The 15,897-nt window shown below is 51.1% G+C and overlaps 3 protein-coding genes across 7 annotated transcripts in view; 2 read left to right on the top strand and 1 right to left on the bottom strand.

Annotated features, from left to right (window-relative positions):
• Positions 1-6,395, top strand: part of HARS1 (histidyl-tRNA synthetase 1) — an 18,580-nt gene extending 12,185 nt beyond the window's left edge. For all 5 annotated transcript variants that reach the window (XM_058439924.1, XM_032158116.2, XM_032158117.2 and 2 more), the window contains 10 exons: positions 423-518; positions 1,179-1,304; positions 2,307-2,414; positions 2,569-2,667; positions 2,900-2,993; positions 3,203-3,330; positions 3,423-3,665; positions 5,170-5,286; positions 5,478-5,624; positions 5,975-6,395. In XM_058439924.1, coding sequence (XP_058295907.1) covers positions 423-518; positions 1,179-1,304; positions 2,307-2,414; positions 2,569-2,667; positions 2,900-2,993; positions 3,203-3,330; positions 3,423-3,665; positions 5,170-5,286; positions 5,478-5,624; positions 5,975-6,046 — 1,230 coding nt within the window. In that variant the 3' untranslated portion in view covers positions 6,047-6,395. The remainder of the gene's footprint in view (positions 1-422; positions 519-1,178; positions 1,305-2,306; positions 2,415-2,568; positions 2,668-2,899; positions 2,994-3,202; positions 3,331-3,422; positions 3,666-5,169; positions 5,287-5,477; positions 5,625-5,974) is intronic.
• A 99-nt stretch (positions 6,396-6,494) lies between these two features.
• Positions 6,495-9,501, top strand: DND1 (DND microRNA-mediated repression inhibitor 1). Its single transcript, XM_032158120.2, has 4 exons — positions 6,495-6,783; positions 6,914-7,031; positions 7,392-7,853; positions 8,549-9,501. Exons 1-4 carry the CDS (start codon positions 6,760-6,762, stop codon positions 9,004-9,006), a joined length of 1,062 nt encoding a protein of 353 aa, XP_032014011.1. The 5' UTR covers positions 6,495-6,759; the 3' UTR covers positions 9,007-9,501.
• A 45-nt stretch (positions 9,502-9,546) lies between these two features.
• On the bottom strand, positions 9,547-15,502 carry WDR55 (WD repeat domain 55). The gene is made up of 7 exons (XM_032158118.2): positions 15,238-15,502; positions 11,973-12,073; positions 11,805-11,892; positions 11,516-11,695; positions 11,317-11,416; positions 11,060-11,229; positions 9,547-10,975 (listed from the first exon to the last, which is right to left on the bottom strand). Exons 1-7 carry the CDS (start codon positions 15,426-15,428, stop codon positions 10,654-10,656), a joined length of 1,152 nt encoding a protein of 383 aa, XP_032014009.1. The 5' UTR covers positions 15,429-15,502; the 3' UTR covers positions 9,547-10,653.
• Positions 15,503-15,897: the final 395 nt, after the last annotated feature.

Raw genomic sequence — 15,897 nt, 5'->3', positions numbered from 1 at the left:
CCCAGGCTGGAGTGCAGTGGCGCGATCTCGGCTCACTGCAGGCTCCGCCCCCCAGAGGTTCATGCCATTCTCCTGCCTCAGCCTCCCGAGTAGCTGGGACTACAGGCACCCGCCACCTCGCCCGGCTAATTTTTTGTATTTTTAGTAGAGACAGGGTTTCACTGTGTTAGCCAGGATGGTCTTGATCTCCTGACCTCGTGATCCACCTGCCTCGTCCTCCCAGAGTGCTGGGATTACAGGCGTGAGCCACCGTGCCCGGCCTGGTGTTTCCTTTTAATGATAACTACATCAGACACCTAAGAATTGGGATAAAGAGCAGAGGGAAATGTAGACAAGTTGGAATCAGTCATGTTTGTTTTCAAAACTTCCTTTTAAATTGTTATATTTATTATTATTACCACATTTATTTATGTTTTCTCCAGGAAACACTGACGGGAAAGTATGGGGAAGACTCCAAGCTTATCTATGACCTGAAGGACCAGGGCGGGGAGCTCCTGTCCCTTCGCTATGACCTCACTGTATCTTTTTAAACTTGGGCTCTTGAGACTTTGGATGGATTGGCACTCACTTGGCTCAGGTTTAAGAATGGTAGAGTAGATAGGATCAAATATGAGGCCTTTGGCGATTAGGGGAATTATTTCTCTAAACCAGGAGTGGGACTTTGGCTAAACAGAGCATACACACCCTTAGAAATCTTCTGAATCCTGAGTGAGACCTCAGCTTGATGTCAGGGCCCAGTTCCAACTCTACAGTCATCTCATGGCTCCAGAATACCTCTCCCCTGTCCTGTCCAGTGAACAAAATTCTCCTTAATGGACCAGCAACACATTTCCCTTGTCTCCAAGCTACACAGAGAATCATCTGTTTAGAAATCCCATATGGGGGCCTTTTTCTGGTCGCCTTTTTCTGGTCTGTGGCCAACCTGCCCAGCCCCTTGCCATGCTCAAAAAAGTCCAGTCAACACTACAAAAGGGAAAGGTGCCTTAATCTTTTTTGAGCCTTCAGCTACCTCATGTGGTAGCACAGCTGATGCTTTCTGATGTTTGTAAGTGCTATTAATCGTATGGGTGGCAGTTTTACCCACATAGGGAGGGGTTAGACCCCAGCTTCTGTTGGTGATGATAATCAGCTTGCAGACAGTGATAGGAGGGACTTTCTCCTTAACTCTTTGTCATCAGGTTCCTTTTGCTCGGTATTTGGCAATGAATAAACTGACCAACATTAAACGCTACCACATAGCAAAGGTATATCGGCGGGATAACCCAGCCATGACCCGTGGCCGATACCGGGAATTCTACCAGTGTGTGAGTGTTGGGAAACCGTGGGGCAGGATGAGTTACTTGGGGCTCTCTCAAGCCAGCAGAATCTATTGAGTACTCATGGTGTCCTGAGCAAATTGGATGACCCAGATAATGCTCTTAGGGTTTCTATGGTGGTTTTTTTGTTTGTTTTCTGTTTTTTTGAGATGGAGTCTCGCTCTGTTGCCCAAGCTGGAGTGCAGTGGCGCAGTCTTGGCTCACTGTAACCTCTACCTCCTGGGTTCAAACGATTCTTCTGCCTCAGCCTCCTGAGTAGCTGGGATTACAGGCGCCTGCCACTACGCCCGGCTAATTTTTTGTATTTTTAGTAGAGACGGGGTTTTACCATGTTGGCCAGGCTGGTCTCGAACTCCAGGCTGGTCTCGAACTCCTGATCTCATGATCCGCCTGTCTCGGCCTCCCAAAGTGCTGGGATTACAGGTGTGAGCCACTGCACCCAGCCTCTTCTATGGTGTTTTCATGCAGATTTCACAAAATCCCTGTGTTGGGGGAGGAGAGTAAAGTCTTTCCATTTTACATATGAGTAAACTTGATACCCAGCAGATGAAGAGATCATAGGGATAAGAAAGGCAAAGTCAGGACTAGAACTCTTGGTCCAGTGCTCTTTATTTTAAATCACAGTGATAGGATCACAGCAGAGAATAAGGAAATTAGCTTTGATATATCAAATCATCCAGACTGATGCCAGGGCTTCTGGATGAATAGGGAAAATGGCTAAGCACTAAAGCCATATAATCACCCCATCCAGTAGGAGGAGTTAAGGATGATGAGGTAGAAAATGAAGGAATAGCCCAGTAGATGGAAAGGAGACCAAAACTGGTGAGAAGCCCAAAGATGCTGGGGTTTACCTCTGGGATGATGATCAGAAAATGAAAGAGAAAGTCTATGCTTGAGTGCAGCCAGGCCTTCCTAGAGGACAGAGCTCCCAGAGTCCCCCCTACAGAAAGGTGAATCCCTGAAGACCGCTGGCTAACCCTCTCCCTGCAGGATTTTGACATTGCTGGGAACTTTGATCCCATGATCCCTGATGCAGAGTGCCTGAAGATCATGTGCGAGATCCTGAGTTCACTTCAGATAGGCGACTTCCTGGTCAAGGTCAGAGCTGACAAGGCTGGGAGGGCAAAGTTGGGCCTGGCCTCTCACAAGAGAAGATCCTTGTGCAGAGGGACCAGTAGCCCAAGTGACCATGACTATTGCAGGTCATATAAGAAAAGAGATTCCCCCCTCACTATGCATTGGTTCCTTGCAGGTAAATGATCGACGCATTCTAGATGGGATGTTTGCTATCTGTGGTGTTTCTGACAGCAAGTTCCGTACCATCTGCTCCTCAGTAGACAAGCTGGACAAGGTAACAACCCAAGTACTTGACTTCTTTTCCCAGATCCCACCCTGCCTTGGGAAATGGAAAACAAGATTGAGAGAGAGAGGTGCATGCCTCTATACCCACCAGACGAAGGTTAGCCCCAGGATGTAGGCTCATGGGCAGCTACTGCTCCAAAACGGTTCCTTGAGGACAGTACACACTTGCTCTGTGGTGTGGAAGCTGCCCAGGGGTCCCTGACTGGTGTCTGTCTGCCTAGGTGTCCTGGGAAGAGGTGAAGAATGAGATGGTGGGAGAGAAGGGCCTTGCACCCGAGGTGGCTGACCGCATTGGGGACTATGTGCAGCAGCATGGTGAGGAACAGAACCAAGCCTCCCCAGCAGCCGTCCCACTGCCCTCAGTCCTAAAGTTGAAACTCTTCTGTGTATGTATGTAGGGGAGTGAGTGTGTGTATGCATATGTACACACACATGCATGGGCGACTAGAGTCCAGGCAAGAAGGTCAACCCCTCTTACCTTTTCTGTTTCCTTGTCAGCCTCACTCACAAGTCTGTCTCCCCAGGTGGGGTATCCCTGGTGGAACAGCTGCTCCAGGATCCTAAACTATCCCAAAACAAGCAGGCCTTGGAGGGCCTGGGAGACCTGAAGCTGCTGTTTGAGTACCTGACCCTATTTGGCATTGACGACAAAGTAAGTCAAGTTGGGGATGGGATCCTTTCTGAGCTCTGGGGCTTCAGGTCCCTGATCTTAATCTGGCACTGACTATTTTCTTATCTCCACAGATCTCCTTTGACCTGAGCCTTGCTCGAGGGCTGGATTACTACACTGGGGTGATCTATGAGGCAGTGCTGCTACAGACCCCAGCCCAGGCAGGGGAAGAGCCCCTGGGTGTGGGCAGTGTGGCTGCTGGAGGACGCTATGATGGGCTAGTGGGCATGTTCGACCCCAAAGGGCGCAAGGTGCCATGTGTGGGGCTCAGCATTGGGGTGGAGCGGATTTTCTCCATCGTGGAACAGAGACTAGAGGTAGGTCCTAGGAAGTGGGTAGAAGATAGTCTGAGCAGGTGGTGGCACCTAAGCTATCTGATCTCCAAGGGAGCAAGTGGTGCTGCTTTGGGCAGGGAGCATCTCACAGAAATGGAGAAAAGATTATTGCTCTTTTTCACAGATTTCTACCCCGTTTTATGGATCTTTAATCCATAATCTTTCTCCACTAAATCCTCTGCTCTGGGTCTCTACTTCCTTCAGGGCTGTCACAAACCTGGGCTGGTGTATCCAAGACTTAGATCTTCCTCATGATACAGAATACTTAACATTTTACTGCCTTGTGCCAGGCACTGTGCTTGGTGCTTTTCATGCATTATCAAAATATAATTGTTACCACAGCTCTCTGAGAGTAGCTAATTTTATTAATTGCATTTTCCAGATGAGAAAACTGAAGCATTATAGATCAAATAATTTGCTTAAGGCCATGAAACTTGTCAGTGGTAGAGTCAGAATTTGAATCCAGGCAGTCTCACTCTAAAGTCTTGCCACTAACCACACTGTAATACTGTCTGTAAATGGGAAGCATGTGTCTGAGGCCCTGGGATCCCTCAGATGGCTACTGTGACTCTCTAGCACCTAGAGTAACACCAAGGAAGCCTCTTGTAGCCTTAAGCCCTCCTTTGTTTCTGCTGGTCTTAAGTGGCTGGTTGCATTTCATCCTCTGGGAAATGCTCTGGCAACCTCCCCACAGTCCTATGCCTTTTCTCTAGGGTGGAAACCACCAGTTTCCCAGTTGAGATCATTCTTCCAGTAGGCATCTTACATTCTAAGAACTATGAAAATAGTTTTTCTGAAAAAGACAAGGGAAGCAGCAGCAGCATTCTCCTTTCCCCATATACACGCCTGTGCCCTGTAACTGAAGTGTGAGAGGCACAGTGTCAAATGGGTAGATAGTAAGTGGGGACTAAAACTGTCAAGGGTGATCTAATTGGGGTGGGTTCATAGTAGTACTTTTGTGTGAATGCTTTGGTGGACCCTGAAGGTACTACATGGACCAGCCTGGGCAACATGATGAGACCCTGTCTCTACAGATTAAAAAAAAAAATTTTTTTTTTTTTTTTTTTTAATTAGCTGAGTATAGTGGTGTGTGCCTGTAGTCAGGAGGCTGAGGTGGGAGGATCACTTGAGCTTGGGAGGTCGAAGCTGCAGTGATCACACCACTGCACTTCAGCCTGGAAGACAGAGACCCTGTCTCAAAAAAAAAGGTACTACATGGAGAAAAGCTTGAAGTTACGGTAAAAAAGCTACCTTCACTCTTGCCCTAAGTTATTTATTCTGACACGTCCTGTGTACAAGTCAGTCAGTTCAGTCCTCATACCTACTAAAAGCTACCCTTATGCCCAAGGTGCTAGATGAGAAGACAGGGCCCCTGCCCTGGTAGAGCTGAGTTCGGCCTGGTCTCAAAATCCTGACTAGAGCTTGCTTTGTTTGCTCCTTGAAGGTGTTAGCCCAGCTCTCTGACTTTTATCTGCCCCTTCGCCAGGCTTTGGAGGAGAAGGTACGGACCACGGAGACACAGGTGCTTGTGGCATCTGCACAGAAGAAGCTGCTAGAGGAAAGACTAAAGCTTGTCTCAGAACTGTGGGATGCTGGGATCAAGGTACGGAAGGCAAGTCCCAGGGTGGCAGCAAACTTGGGTGTGCTAGGCACAAACTGAATAAAAGCTCACCCATAATGGATCCTGCCACTACTTCTCAAAAGTAGAGCTAAGAGCAAGGTGCCAGCTTGGACACCCTCTGTCTCTGAGGACAGCAGAAGCCAGACTTCCTCTTCTGCTCTTGTCCCCTGCAGGCTGAGCTGCTGTACAAGAAGAACCCAAAGCTACTGAACCAGTTGCAGTACTGTGAGGAGGCAGGCATCCCACTGGTGGCTATCATCGGCGAGCAGGAACTCAAGGATGGGGTCATCAAGCTCCGTTCAGTGACTAGCAGGGAAGAGGTGAGGGAGGTGGGCAGGAAGGCTAAGGGACAGAGAATGTATGCCATTTTGGCAGGCCCATGCCCATTCAAGACCTGAGAAAAAGCCTGGCATTGATATTAGTACAACTCATAAAAGACTTGAGGGCTTAACCTGTTATTGTGGTCTTAGTAGGGTGAGATCTCCATCCCTGCATATACCTTATGGTTTGTTGGCTCCCCCAAGAGGCACACTCTAGCCTGAGGTGTTTAATTAGGTTCCTGCTCCCAGCTGAGACAAGCCTGATGCCTAGAGGGCTAGAGGAAACTAGGCACTCGGGGAGCAGTGGAATGGAAGATGCTTATACCACCTTCTTCTCCCATCCTGGCCAGGTGGATGTCCGAAGAGAAGACCTTGTGGAGGAAATCAAAAGGAGAACAGGCCAGCCCCTCTGCATCTGCTGAACTGAACAAACTATCAGAGGAAAGGAAGTGGGACTGGCACTATTTGAGGTTAAGACAAACTGCATATGTACTTCAACTGCTTTGCACTTTTCTGTTTCAGCGGAAGACCTGAAGAGTGGTCAGAACAGAGACTTTAATTTTTATTATGGCTATTTTATTGATTATTACTGGCAAAAACGGCCAGGTACTACACCTTTTTCATACAAGGCCCAGGAGGCTTAGTCCAGTCTGCTCCTGGGCTACAAGGACCCAGCCTGAGATGGTCTCATCTGCAGGGCCCCCGCACCAGTTGGAGCAGATGCCTCCCCACCACCAATTGCCAAAGGTCCAATAAAATGCCTCAACCAGGGAGTCTGCGTGTGTCAGTGATGGCTAGCCCCGCCTTCCCCGGCAGACCAATGTAGGGATGGAAAAGGGAGAAAGACAGTAAACTTGTGACCCTGAGGTTCTTGTCTCCAGCGTCCACCCTGCGGCTTGGGAGCTCCTCCTCGGGAGGCAGCCCCAGTACATACGCACCGGTGACTTTGCAGCTTTCACCTGAGGGTCTGAGCGAAGCCCGGGCGGCGCACGTGCAGTGGATACCTCCACCCCCCTGGGAGGCGGGGTCGCGCTCAGAGCCAATGAGAGCTTGCGGGGTGGAGGGGTAGGGAAGCTTCCAGAGGCTAGTGGGGAGGAAGTTATAAAGAGGGTACGAAGGGGCCAGCGGGAGAGCCATGCAGTCCAAGCGGGATTGTGAGGTAAGCGGCTGGCGACTTGGGGGCCGGCGAGCCCCGCCGGAGCGGGGGTCGGTTTTAGGGACCCCAGTACCACAGGAGAGGTGGGGGCGAGCTTGGCGATCCGCCATTCCAACCTTTCTTTCCCTCTCAGCTGTGGTGTGAGAGGGTGAATCCAGAGAACAAGGCGGCGCTGGAGGCGTGGGTCAGGGAGACAGGCATCCGCCTGGTGCAGGTGAACGGGCAGAGGAAGTATGGCGGGCCACCCCCAGGTACGGTAGTCCCAGCCCCTCCGCCTGTCCGACTACACCAGCCCCCTTTGGGGGAGGGGCTGCTCCCAGCCGTCACTGTCAGAAACTGCGAACTACCCGGATTTATACCCCCCAGCAAAGGAGGAACTGTGGCTCCACGTCCACCCGCCCCGTCGAGGGAGGGGGCCAGTCTCAAAGTGTACCTACTGTGCCAGCCCCCTCGTTAGCGCAGTCACCTAATTATGTCAACCACCCAGGGTACGGGTGTAAACCCATTTCACAGACCTTTGTTCACATCGCCTCCCAGCCCCGCGCGCTGAGTCCGTGGGCTCAATTCGAAAGCGTCGCATGACGGTGGCCTCGCATACCCCCTTCCCACAGGCTGGGTGGGCAGCCCGCCGCCAGCTGGGTCAGAGGTGTTCATCGGGCGGCTGCCTCAGGACGTGTACGAGCACCAGCTAATCCCGCTGTTCCAGCGCGTGGGCCGCCTCTACGAGTTCCGCCTGATGATGACCTTCAGCGGCCTGAACCGCGGCTTCGCCTATGCCCGCTACAGCTCGCGGCGCGGCGCGCAGGCCGCCATCGCCACGCTCCACAACCACCCGCTGCGGCCGTCCTGCCCGCTGCTCGTGTGCCGCAGCACCGAGAAGTGTGAGCTGAGCGTTGACGGCCTGCCGCCGAATCTGACCCGCAGCGCGCTGCTGCTCGCGCTGCAGCCGCTGGGTCCCGGCCTGCAGGAGGCGCGTCTGCTGCCCAGCCCCGGACCGGCGCCCGGGCAGATCGCTCTGCTCAAATTCAGCTCGCACCGGGCCGCTGCCATGGCCAAAAAGGCCCTAGTGGAAGGTAGGCTGAGGCGGGGGTGCTGGTTGGGGCCAAAGGCGTTCTGCCCGGCACTTTATACTGAGCATAGCTGTTAAAGTTACAAGATCTTAGAGTCAAACATGCCAGATTTTGCAACCTTTTACTATTTGATCTCAGATTTTTAAAACTTCCAATGGTGCTACCACCACCGCTTACCTAAATTTGTAACACTTCCCGAGCATTACCTCCTGACTTAATTCTCAACCTTCCCCCACCCCCACACCGCAAAATAGGCGCAGGACCCTCAAGCTATGAGGAAACTGTTAGAGAAATTGATTTGCTCAAGGGAATCCAACTGAGCTTTTTACTACTAAAGAATCTGTTTCCTCAGACTGTTGTGAGAATTAAGTAACATAATGGGTGTGTGGTACTTTGCACACTAACTGACTTACAGCACGTTTTCCCAGTAAAGATTAGCCATTATGATGGTTATGAGGCAGACAAAACCTGCAATTAACCAGTACTTCTCCAAGGAAACTTGTAAGGTAGCAGTGTGTTATATACTCCCTTTGCAAATAATGGAGGCTGGAGGCTTCATTGTCTTTTCTTACCCATGGTCACACTACCAGGAAATGGGAAGGCTACAAATTACAGGACTGTGTAGCTCCAAAGGGCTCACAACCTGGAGGCTTGGGCCCAGAGTTTAGACCTGCCCTTGTTTTGCATTTTTTCTGCAGGGCAGTCACACCTCTGTGGAGAGCAGGTGGCTGTGGAGTGGCTCAAGCCAGACCTGAAGCAGCGACTTCGCCAGCAGCTTGTGGGTCCCTTCTTGCGGTCCCCACAGCCAGAGGGCAGCCAGTTGGCCTTGGCAAGGGACAAGTTAGGGTCCCAAGGGGCTCGGGCTACCCTGCAGTTGCTGTGCCAACGAATGAAGCTGGGCAGCCCTGTGTTCCTCACCAAGTGTTTGGGCATAGGACCTGCTGGCTGGCACCGCTTCTGGTACCAGGTGGTGATTCCTGGGCATCCAGTGCCCTTCAGTGGCCTCATCTGGGTTGTGCTGACCCTAGATGGCCGGGATGGGCATGAGGTGGCCAAGGATGCTGTGTCTGTACGGCTGCTGCAGGCACTCAGTGAGTCTGGGGCCAACCTCCTGTGGTCTGCTGGGGCTGAGGCAGATACCATGGTTAAACAGTGACTCCATTCTCTCTCCACAGGCACTCTGAATGGGCATGCAGAGCCTGTGTCAGGCCCCAACCCAGCAGGCCTGGGTGGCCACTATCTGACCCCCAAAGGTGGGGAGGGGCATGGGCCCAGGCCCATCAGCCTCCCTGCTGGGACAGGGACCTATGGCACCTAGGGGCAGCTTAGGTTTGGCTTAAGTTGTGGTGAGGGGCCTTGCCCTCCCCCTCCGAGCCCCTCCCTCCCAATGACCCAGTGATCTTCCATGGCCATTCCTTGTCCCACCCCCACCCGATCATACCTTCTCCCCTCTGCCACAGCTTAGCATGAATCTTCTTTGTTGTCCTGATTTGTCCTCTTTGTTGGTTTTTATTTGTGGGGAAAGGCAGCTGAGCCAAAGGGGTCAGAAATTCTGCCCTTTGCCTCCACCACATGGCATTCTGGTTTTGGTTTCTGTATAGTTTTGGGTCTTTCTATGCTGGTTGTATTTATATTAAACCCCTGGTTAGTATATACTTGTGTCTGTGCTGTCTTGCCCTAGCTTAGAGTTTGTTTATACTAGGAGAGTGAATAGCTGCTACGGGGCAAGTACTTCCTCACATCAGTGCTTTGAGTGCATCTTCTTGTGCTGCACTGTAGGGTATTATAAATTCATATCCAGGCCGGGCGTGTTGGATTTTGCCTGTAATCCCAGCACTTTGGGAGGCTGAGGCGGGTGGATCACCTGAGGTCAGGAGTTCGAGACCAGCCTGGCTAGCATGGAGAAACCCCGTCTCTACTAAAAATACAAAAATTAGCCTGGCACGGTGGTGGACACCTGTAATCCCAGCTACTTGGGAGGCTGAGGCAGGAGAATTGCTTGAACCCGGGAGGCGGAGGTTGCAGTGAGCCAAGATCACGCCATTGCACTCCAGCCTGGGCAACAAGAGTGAAACCCTGTCTCAAAAAAAAAAAAAAAAAAAAAATTTCATATCCAGCCAGGCACAGTGGCTCATGCCTGTAATCCCAGCATATTGGGAGGCCAAGGCAGGAGGATCACTTGAGCCTAGGAGTTCAAGACCAGCTTGGTCAACATAGTGAAACCCCTGGTCTCTACCAAAAAAAAAAAAAATCACAAAAATTAGTCAAGCATGGTGGCACATGCCTGTTTAAGTCTCAGCTACCAGGCAGGCTGAAGTGGATCACTTGAGCCCAGGAAGTCAAGGATGCAGTGAGCCATGATCAACCCACTGTACTCCAGCCTGGGTGACGGAGTGAGACCTTGTCTCAAAAAATATATATATTTTTGGCCAGGTGTGGTGGCTCGTGCCTGTAATCCCAGCACTTTGGGAAGCAGAGGCAGGTGGATCATTTGAGTCCAGGAGTTGAAGACCAGCCTGGGCAACACAGACCCCTGTTTCTACCAAAAAAATACAAAAATTGGCCTGGTGTGGTAGTGCACACCTGTAGTCCCAGCTACTCCAGAGGCTGAGGTGGAAGGACAACCTGAGCCTGGGGACATTGAGGCTGCAGTGAGCCAAGATCAAGCCAGTGCACTCCAGCCTGGATGACGACAAAACCCTGTCTTTTCAAAAAATAATAATTCATATTCTCTCTGGGGATGCAGCCCAATAAGCAAGACTCTTGCCTGGTGAGGACCTGTCTTAAGATTCAATTCATTGCCTCAGTCACTGTCATCCCCAGTCTCCTCCTTTTCTTCTTGAGCCATGGAGTCTTCTCCCTCTTCCCTCAGTCCTGCGAAGAAGTCATCGGTGCTCCAAGTCTTGCTGCTCAGAGCCCGCAGTGGTCCTCCCTTTTTTTTGCGCCGACGGTAGTCATCCACCACCACAGCTCGCAGCTGGGCCATGTCCCAAAACTTGAGGCGCTGGTCATGGCCACTACTGGCCAGGAAGTGGCCACAGTGGGAAAGGGCCAGCTCCTCCACAGGCTCCCCAGTGTGCTGGCCCACACTGCCCACCACTCGGTTCGGTAGGATGTTCACAGCTCTGGGCAGGGAAAGAACAGTGTTGAGTACTGGCTAGCTGGGCCTGCCCTTCCTGTGACCTAAGGGCTGTCCAGGCTTCCCTCACCTGATGACTCCATCGGTGGAGCCAGTACACAGCAGACTCTCGGTGACTGGAACCATGCAGTCGATAGATTCAGCTCTCAGGGCAAAGCGGTCACTTGTGGCCCCAAAGCCATTCCAATTGAAGAGGTAGATGGTACCTTCACTGGAGCCACAGGCCACCTTCTTCCCACACTGCAGGGAAATAGGGAAAACAATGTGGAAGCTGCCTTAGACTAAGCCCCAGCACACACCCCTCCATCCCACCATAACCAGCTGTACTTTCATGAGAGTGACAGAGGTCAGGTCCCCAGACTGAGGCTCTGAGAGCAGCTCAAACCGACGCCTCTTAATGTTGAAGACGCCAAGGCAGCCATCCCCACTGTAGAGAGTAAAGCAGTAGGCTTAGACACAAGGTCCATTTGAGGAAGACATTTCACACAGGGAGGGGAGGGGAGGCAAGGCAGCTTTGAAGTTGTACCTGGCTGTCAGCAGCAGCTTTTTGGCTGGATCCAGAGCCATGTCTGCGATGTACTCTTCATGTTGCCTCATATCCATTAAGGGGCCCTCCTTCCTCTGGTCCCAGAGACGGATACCACCCGTGTCATCTCCAGTGGCCAGAACATTCTCATCCACCAGCAGAAGACTGTTGATGGGGGCACTAGAGACAAAGACGTAGAACTTCTTGGAGCATCTCTGTCCCAGTGGGGACCTCCTGGTCCTTACCCTTCACCTCCATGCACATACACAGAATTGGCTGCTCTCCTTACCCATGAGCCTTGGAAACACATCTTTCCAGTCGGCCCTGCTCCACATCTAGAACATGGATGGCTTTGTCCTTGGAGACAGTAATGAGCTCTGGGGAAAAGGTGCCCAGGTCATGGTGCTGCTCACTGCTCCCTTCCACCACATTGCTGGTTGTCTTCCCCAGTACTCACTCTGCCCATCTTCAGAGAAGGCCACAGCTCGGCAGGCCTTGAGATGGTGACCCGATGACCAGAGCTCCTTGGTTTCTCCCTCTTGGCAAGAGTAGGAAAAGCTGGGGAGAGGGGAAGGAGGGTAAATGACTCCAGACCCAGCCTGGGTTGCATCGAGTGCAGAGACCAACCAGACAGAGCAGCCTTCCCACCTACCTAAGAGTTCCTGCTTCTGTACCTCTAAGCCCAAAAAGTTTACCATCTCATTTCTCCATTTTCAGTGAGTTTGAAATGTTAGGTCTTGCTTTTTTCAATATATATTAATTCAAGGTATATTTGCTCAAGATTTCTTTGTGATCCCACCCAATCCCTCTTTATCATCTTTGAAAGCCCCAGCCTGGACAAAGATTGGGTCTGGACCACTGTGGAGGAAATATTTGTTACATCAATGACAAAAGACCAGCCCCAGAAGTTAGAAATGTAAAAATCAGTAAGGTAGAGCAGGCTGTTGCACTTCAGGTCTGCAGGAGCTAGAGAAAGCCACAATTAATTACAGTACATTGAGAGTACGTGCTGAAAGAGGCAAGATCAAAATGGAGGTGGGGGAGAGGCACCAGCCTGTAAACAACTTTGAGGTGAGTACTGTTTACGGAATACCCCCAAGAGCCTGCCTCAGAGCAGATCCTCAAAAAGGGCAGAATGAATACATGCTTAATTGCCAGTGAGTTCCAGGTGGACAGAACTGAGCCTGCTCATTTTCTCTGTCCCAGTGCCGAACATGAAAAAGTGGCTTAATAAACATTCACAAATTGAATGAATACTTGGGAAGGGAGAAGAGAGCCCTGGAAAGCTAAGGTGGTAACATGTCGGTTGGATCATACAAGAGTAGAATTTGCCTAGCCGAGAGCAAGGGCCAGATACTGGAGGCAGCAGAGATAAGGAATGAGGAGGGTTCCTTGTAGCAGGAGAGTAGCGTGACTGAATCTAGAAAGATGGGCTGGGGTGGGCATGAGACCACATGAGCCAAGCAGAAGTTTGAATTTAATCCTCGGAAAAGGAACCTCTTCACAATAGTCATGGCTGAGGGTGAGGAAGGGGAGAACCAAGAATTTTCCTCCAGAACCTTTTTTAAGACAAGGGAAGCAACAAAGTTGGGTGGAATGTGAAGAAAGGTGGATGTCTAGGGCAACTCCCAAGTGCCTGGCACCATAAATATGGATAGTAGTAGAAGGGAACCTACATTTGTTGAAGAGCTGCTTAGGCGCTGTACTGCAAACTTGTCCCCTCTGCAAGGGTAGGTATAATTACCCCTTTCAAAGATGAAAATACAAAAGTTAACACGCTCAAGGCCATTACAGCTAATGAAGGGTTGAGGTTTAAATTCATTAAGTAAATCTGATAAGCATAACATCTTCAACTTTTCCACTGCCTCTAACCTGTATCTTTTGTTCAAAATCAAACATGTATTGAGCATCTACCCTAGACTAGAGGCTGGAGATAAAATAGAGAAAAAAACCGACGACAGATTACACTCCAGAACAGTGTTTTTTCACATTCTAGTCATATAACAGACTAGTAAGCTACAATCAGCATTTTGTGTACATGCACACAATAATAGAATAAAATCAGAAATTGTATCAGAGAGCATCATATATAATGTAAAAGGTATTTCTCTGTGAGGCAAGGTCAAAGACGTTTGAAAAACATTAGTGAAGCAGACAGCATTCAAATAATTACACAAATGGACGTATGGTTACCAACCATTCATTAGTAAGGGAAAGGTACCATGGCATCTGGTGCCATGACAGCATCTAACAGGTAACCAATTTTAGTCTGGGGAGAGAGGAAGAGGGAAGAGATCCTGGGAACTCAGAGATAGTAGGTAAAAGTGAGGGGAAAGGAGTTTTCCAGACAGAATAGTACATGCAAATGGGCTGAGGTTTCGAGATTTTTTTTTTTTTTTTTTTTTGAGATGGAGTTTTGCTCTTGTTGCCCAGGCTGGAGTGCAATGGCACCATCTTGGCTCACTGCCACCTCCGCCTCCCAGGTTCAAGTGATTCTCCTGCCTCAGCCTCCCGAGAAGCTGGGATTACAGGTGCCCGCCACCACACCCAGCTAATTTTTCTATTTTTAGTAGAGACGGGATTTCACCATGTTGGCCAGGCTGGTCTCCAACTCCTGACCTCAGGTGATACCCCACCTTGGTCTCCCAAAGTGCTGGGATTACAGGCGTGAGCCACCATGCCCGACCCAAGATGTATTTTTAAAAGGTATGGATGAATGAGCACAGATGGTCAGGGCGTTGAAAGTGGGATTGAGAAATTTGTACTAAATCCTCAAAGCAGACCATTGAAGGGTTTTAATCAAGGGAGTGTCTGCTCGGATTTATGTTGTTTTGAGTCTCACTCTGTCGTCCAAGCTGGAGTGCAGTGGCACGATCTTGGCTCACTGCAACCTCCACCGCCCGAGTCCAAGCGATTCTTCTGCCTCAGCCTCCCGTGTAGCTGGGATTACAGGCCTGCGCCACCACACCCGGCTAATTTTTGTATTTTTAGTAGAGACGGGGTTTCACCATGTTTAACAGGCAGGCCTCGAGCTCCAACCTCAGGTGACCCGCCCACCTCGGCCTCCCAAAGTGCTGGTATTACAGGTGTGAGCCAAGATTTGTGGTTTGAAAAATCAATTAAAGGGGCCTACTGAGCCTGTCTCGGGCACAATATAATAATCCGGTAGGAGGCGGGGCGCGGTGGTTTACGCCTGTAATCACAGCACTCTGGGAGGCCGAGGCAGGTGGATCACGAGGTCAGGAGTTCAAGACCAGCCTGGCCAAGATGGTGAAACCCCGTCTCTACTACAGATACAAAAAAATTAGCCGGGCGTGGTGGCGGGCGCCTGTAATCCCAGCTACTCGGGAGGCTAAGGAAGAGAATTGCTTGAACCCGGAAGAGGGAGGTTGCAGTGAGCCCAGATCGCGCCACTGCACCCCAGCCTGGGCGACAGAGTGAGACTCCGTCTCAAAAATAAATAGGTAAGTAAATAAATAATAATCGGTGGGAAATAACAAGGCCTTAAAGGGCTTTTTGTCCTACTACGGTATCTGGGCTCTGTCACGACATTCCAGTTCTTTCAACAGATTGGTGTGATATAAGAGCCGAATGTTAATGAATTGGATCCAATGAATCTTGCAAAATTTGTCTCCCTGCAACTTTCTCTCCTCTCTCCTGTTCCCAGGTCCATCCCCGGGAAGCTTCCAGACCCGGCGCCCCCGGCCCTGCCCCGCTCTCACACGAACACGTCCCCGTCCACGTCCCCTGCAGCCAGTAGGTCACGGGCCGGATGGAACGCCAGCCCACTAGCCGGAGCTTCCAGCACGATGTCTTCCGGAGTGTCCCGGATCCGGGTTGGGGCTTCCATGGAGTCTGGGTCCTCCTCGTCGCTCGCATCCTCAGCGGGCCTCTCCTCACAAGTGCGGTCCATGCTGAGAAGCACTGCGAGCGGCGCCGCCGCAGGGAAGTCAGCCTCGGAACCACCCACACTGCGGGAGGAGTAGCCTGGGACTCCGCTTCCGCCTCGGGGGGCGGGGCCGGAAGTGTCTCCGGGACGTTCTTCCTCTTGCCGGAGAGGTGGGTGGGCCGCTGCTAGTGTGGGTGGAGCGGAGCGAAGAGACCGCGTTTGGGAGATCTGCTACTTCCTTGTCCTGCTGTGGCCCCGTTTGGGCTAGGTAGACGGTGGGACCGTCAATTCCCTCCCTAGTCACGTCACGTAAAGTTGGGAACTGCGTGTAAATCTTTCCTCTCCTACTTCATCCAGACAGGCTTAATGCCCTTGGGATAGGAGAGAGGGACGCTAATCCTTCGTGGCTTGGTGAAACCCAAGATCAAGTCAAGCGACAGCCAGGGCTGTCAGGAAGCCGCAAAATCCCACGCTGCGCGATGACATACGGGAG

This window comes from Hylobates moloch, unplaced genomic scaffold (genome assembly GCF_009828535.3).
Source record: "Hylobates moloch isolate HMO894 unplaced genomic scaffold, HMol_V3 SCAFFOLD_6, whole genome shotgun sequence".
In the NCBI taxonomy this organism is placed as follows: Eukaryota; Metazoa; Chordata; class Mammalia; order Primates; family Hylobatidae; genus Hylobates; species Hylobates moloch.
The sequence above is the reverse complement of the archived record's forward strand: the minus strand, read 5'-3'. Positions and strand labels throughout refer to the sequence as shown.